A 5,370-nucleotide genomic window follows, 5' to 3' on the forward strand; every position below is an offset into this window, starting at 1 on the left:
TCGCTAGTATTTGGGGACGTACTGAGTATTCAGTACGATTACACGTCAGGTAGGGCAAAACATCTCTCCCATGATAACTTCCTGACGCAAACTCATATCCGAATAACACTTGCAGTACCCGCTGCTACTAGGGGATCGAATTCATCACTAGTCAACAAGCGCAAGCTCGGTGGTCTAGTGGTTAAGACATCAGGCTAGATACCTGGAGGTCGTGGGTTCGATTCCCAACCTAATCACTTGCGAATTTTTTTCGCTAGTATTTGGGGACGTACTGAGTATTCAGTACGATTACACGTCAGGTAGGGCAAAACATCTCTCCCATATATACATATATATATATACATATATATAGTACATATATAAACAAATGTAAATGATAGAAACAATGATTGAATAGAGAAACAAATGTTTTATTACATGGTTTTTTTTATCCATTTTCCAATTTCAAAATGACAAAAATAGTATCCTCTTGCTACAAACGACTACGGCAGGCTTCTTCGGAGCAGGTACTGTATACTTGTGGCTGGGATTGTATGCATATGTACCTTAATAATCAGTCCATAACATGCAACTGAAGGTTTTTTGGAACTACAGGTCTCCGGTTAAAGACCAATTTTAGGACCAGTGTTTCCATGGTTTTTAGCAGCTTTGTTAATTTGGGACCACAGAAAAGTGGTCTTTTATTGGAGCGGTCTTTAAAGATTAGAGGGAGACCTGTAATTTGTTTATTTTAAACTCTTTGCGAAAGACTTATCTGAGCATTTTAACAATATACTACCACTAAAACCTTGTTAAAGTGATAAATGCAATTGAAAATATAATTTAGTTTTATTAAATAGTAATGACTATGATTGTTTAATGTAATTGTCTCTTCATGTTTATTTTATAGTTTGAATAACTAAGAAAATCATGATATTTAAGGTCGGACTGGGTAACAAAAGAACTAGTTTTAATAGAAAAAAAAAATTTAACGTTAGATGTTTGAAGCACTGCTTTCGTGACAACGACGGCTGCGTTTTAGATCATGTTGTGTGTCATGATTGCATATGGCACATACGTCATAACCTCTTTTTTTACGCAACTCTTTAAGTTGTTGGCGAAGTCGAGCGAGTCGAATGCTACTCGTATTCTCCGGGTAAGAAATTGCTTTTACCATACGACTACGATTCCGATAGATTGGGTAAGGCATGCTGTGTCTATGCCTACTAGCTCTATTTTCCTGATTGTCCAATCCGATTCGGACTCTTGTGAGTTCTTCTATATGCCCTGGGCAACGTCTTCCAAGACAATCAGATGTCACAATCAATTGCTGATGCGACTGTTTCTCAGCATCATCTTCATCTTCTGATAAAGCTCTTTCAAAACGAACGAAGCTTTCTCTATCAGTAATTGCAATTGCCTGCATTTCAACTTTGCAAATGGAGGACCTCCTAATTGTACATTCGATTTCACTGCTAGTAGGTGCAAATGGATGATAATGGGAAGTCACAGTATAACGTTTGCCAACGTCATATGTCGGTAGAGTTGGTGCATCACATTCAATTTGGACTGGTATTCGGTCCACATCACATTGTCTATGTGCAGCATGTTCGTAAACATTGCATTGCGTGATACTGTTTTTATGTACATGGACACCACTTTTATTACGCATGGGATGCATGTGCACATCCCATTCATTACCAGGAGCTGGATGCGTGTGCACATAGCACTCATTACGTACTGGATGTACGCGCATTTCACTTCTTTTCTTAGGCCTATGTGCCGGAACGCTCTCATTACATTCACTACGCACTTGAGTGCTGTGCTCCTCAACCAGCTGTAAGATTCTGTGTGGTGGGTTTTTAGCTGACGTTCTGCTCCTTGAAGTTGTTAAAAATATCACGGAAGATTTACGTGGCTGTATTGTAAAACAACACCGTCGTCGTACAAATCTGCGAAACGTTGTCCAAATTTTCCGATTGAGAAAGGAATAGATGTACGGGTTAATGACGGAACTCAGATACGATGTAAACGTGACGATAGTAATGGTGACAGAAAGCGTTGGATCAATATATGGTATAGTGTATACATACAAACTGACGGTATAATAAGGGGACCAAGAGATCATAAAAACGGCAGCGGCAAACCACATCCTTTTCGCTGGAAATCTCGTTGTCGGCAGGTGGCTGTGTTCTTGGTTGTTTGGAGGTCTTATGTGACGTCTCGCTACTTGAAATATAGAATAATTGCAATAGCACATCGTAATTGCAGGGATAATGAATGCTGCACAGACTATCAGGCAGATAAACAATAAACCTGCAGTGTAAGTCCAGTCAGGAAGGCAATGGTAGGCAGCTGGGATGAATCTGTACTGTCCAACTCCGAGGAATGGCAAAAGGCTACAAAAACCTGTAAAAACAGTAAAATCCAATCCACTATCTCAATTTTAACAAAATATATCAGAAGACAAATAACAACTATAACCTTTGAGCTCAAGTTTGAGAGTTCAAGTTGCCCACAATCAGAACAAAGCGGTCCCGTCACTTCATTTTAAATCCTGGTATTTGCAAAGTGGTGTCACCCTCCCCGAGTCCCCTACTCCCACCTCAAAAAAAAAAAACAAAAAACCTATAGGTTTTATTCAGTTTTGTACTCGGTATAAATTGCTCATTTGTATGTCCCCTTATGCCCTTTTTGATTGTTTTTGTTTTTCAAGTTTTGTACATTTCCCTTTTGTATTTTAATGTTGTAATGTGTCCTGCTCCCTAATTTTGAATACTTTAACTGGAGTATTTTAAATATTCTAAAAACATTTAATATTCACACTAAATTCTATACATTTCAAACTTTCCTTAAATTTGCAATAAAGTTGTTTTGAATCCTGACATCTATAGCAAATGTTTACGGATCGAAATACAAGACCTTGTCCCTCTGGCACAATTTTGCAGAATGCGAGAAACGTAAATTGTGGCCACATCCTGCAAATTTGTCTTAATGAATCTATTTTGTAAATTTATATTATTATATTTATTAATATACGATACAGTACAATTTCGTTTATTGTCATTTACACAACATGGTACATACTAAATAAATGATTGTTAGGCCTACTTTAAACAAGGAATTTTCATTTAGGGACACGTGAAGAAATATAAATAGATGTATCTGCGTATGGGTGGGTGTGGCCTGGGCCAGAGAAGACCACTAACTACCTGAAGAACACAGACACCGGTAACCCGCTAATTCGCGATTATGTTATACTAATAATATAACACATATGCCTATCTATATAGCGCCTATTAAAGCAATGTAATCTTCTGTAGATTTATATTATGCAGCGTATGTGTTTCAATTTTTATCTAATTTTAATGTATTTTTGTGATGTTTTGTACTGTATATAGGCCTACTCTTTGTAATCGTGCCACTTCAGTATTTAACTGCCGGCCATGGATGCATGCTTGTTTATACCGAAATAATAAATAGATAAAAAAACAAACGAACGTAACGAATAAATAAAGTAAGAAAGTAAGAAGTTAGTGGCGAATCCAGGAGGCGGCAAAAAGGCGCACCCCAACCAGATTTGACTCCGGGGCCTTCAGCAGTCATGCTGACGCCTTAACCAAATGGTAGGCCTATTTAGAATGGGCCAAAATACTCTATTACCTGATATGATCCAAATTGATAAAACCATGGTGGCTGCCGTTCGCATTGTTATTCGTCGGTTGTACTCCAATGGCCGAAGAATAGCTAAATATCTTAAAATAAAAATATAAAAACACCTTAGTAGGCCTACACACCATATTCGATCTTATATTTTTGAGAATGGTGCTGTAACAGCAAAATATGTTTGTTCGAAATTGTGATTTACTGGTTGTACTGCACTGGTACTAGTACTAGTTTTAACAGACACCCCATATTCGTTGCCTAGATTATTTCATTCGCTGTTAAATATTTTCTATAGAAGTGTTTGTGGTAAAGAAATCTATAGACCTAGGCCTATATGTCTCAATTGAGAAATGGACACCAAGCCTTTAACACATACAGAAAAAAATTTAATGTTCAAAATAAAAATATGTTTTAGACAGAAGTGTTGAGTGATGCAGATTCGTCGACATTCCATGATTAGCGCAGTGCTTTTTAGATTGTCGGGGGTTTTTCTATATGAATTTAGAAATAATTAGGCCTACTCAATGTACTCTGTTATCGGCCCAGCCTACCTGTCTATGCTGAGTGAGGCTACATTGAGAGCAGATGCAATGTTGAGCAGCACTGAGATGTATGCAAATATGTTGCATCCGTTCGAGTTTAGTTGCAACTTGCCCGTAACCAGCGTGGAGAAGAAAATCGGCATGTCCAATAAATTGGTTAGCAGGTCACTAATGGCAAGATTGAGTTGTAACATTCCTTACAGATTAAAAGAAATAATAATAATAATAATAATAATAATAATAATAATAATAATAATAATAATAATAATAATAATAATAATAATAATTAATAATTAAAGATCCTCGTTTTACACTTTTGACGATCTACAAAGAACACAGTGATTAACAACCTTGAAGATGAGAAGGTAGAAAAGCAAAATAATGTTAAACACTATTTTTTTACGAATTAAATGATTATCGCCTGAGTGATTTATTGACGTAGGTCTCAATTAACGCCTTATTTTTGCTATTGTTGTATTATTAAGAATGCCAGATACTCAGATATGTTTTATGGTAATTAGCCGTCCCTTTTATATCTTGCATGTAATTGTAAGAAGCCATATTTACTGTTAGTCCTCTAGAATTTGTTGAAATAGAAGGATGAGATTCCCTGTTTTTTGTGTTTTGTTTTTTTAATGATCACACACAATACACCAATGTATCGTGACTGATGCCTACGCAACACTGAGATTAATAATATTTAAAACGTCTTTTAAAAAACGGTATTTTTAATGTGTTTACCTTGTCGTATTTTATAACAGCGTTATTAATAGTTCCATTCATGAAGATCAGAGCGCTCAAAACGTGGACTACAGAGCTCATACATACTTTCTTCTCCCTTGGCCGGTAAACCGGCTTCTCTGAGCTGGCCGGTAAACCGGCTTCTCTGAGCTGGCCGGTAAACCGGCTTCTCTGAGCTGGCCGGTAAACCGGCTTCTCTGAGCTGGCCGGTAAACCGGTACCAGCTACTCTCGTCTTTCACAGCAGGGCTGAACTAATCAGTACACCGAGGTAATCCCCTACTTAGCTCGAGATGTACTGCAGTTCTTTGTAGTGCACATGAGCCAATTGTGTACACTGGGCCTACTGTTTACAGTCTTTATCCGTAAAATACTTCCACCTCCAGAACCCGGCTAGCGTGCCGTTCGAACCAGCGCCGATGGATGAGTAGGTTGCGGCACCC

General features: G+C 37.7%; 1 protein-coding gene across 1 annotated transcript in view; it reads right to left on the bottom strand.

The window, feature by feature from the left end:
* Positions 1-328: 328 nt before the first annotated feature.
* Positions 329-5,370, bottom strand: part of LOC117119528 (histamine H2 receptor-like) — an 8,854-nt gene continuing 3,812 nt past the window's right edge. The window contains exons 3-5 of the mRNA XM_033264357.1: positions 4,197-4,383; positions 3,643-3,734; positions 329-2,388 (exon numbers count right to left, since the gene is read on the bottom strand). Of these exons, the coding sequence (XP_033120248.1) occupies positions 974-2,388; positions 3,643-3,734; positions 4,197-4,383 (1,694 nt within the window). The 3' untranslated portion in view covers positions 329-973. The remainder of the gene's footprint in view (positions 2,389-3,642; positions 3,735-4,196; positions 4,384-5,370) is intronic.

This window comes from Anneissia japonica, unplaced genomic scaffold, assembly GCF_011630105.1.
Source record: "Anneissia japonica isolate Jap-2015-1 unplaced genomic scaffold, ASM1163010v1 scaffold287752_len1182401_cov188, whole genome shotgun sequence".
NCBI lineage: Eukaryota > Metazoa > Echinodermata > Crinoidea > Comatulida > Comatulidae > Anneissia > Anneissia japonica.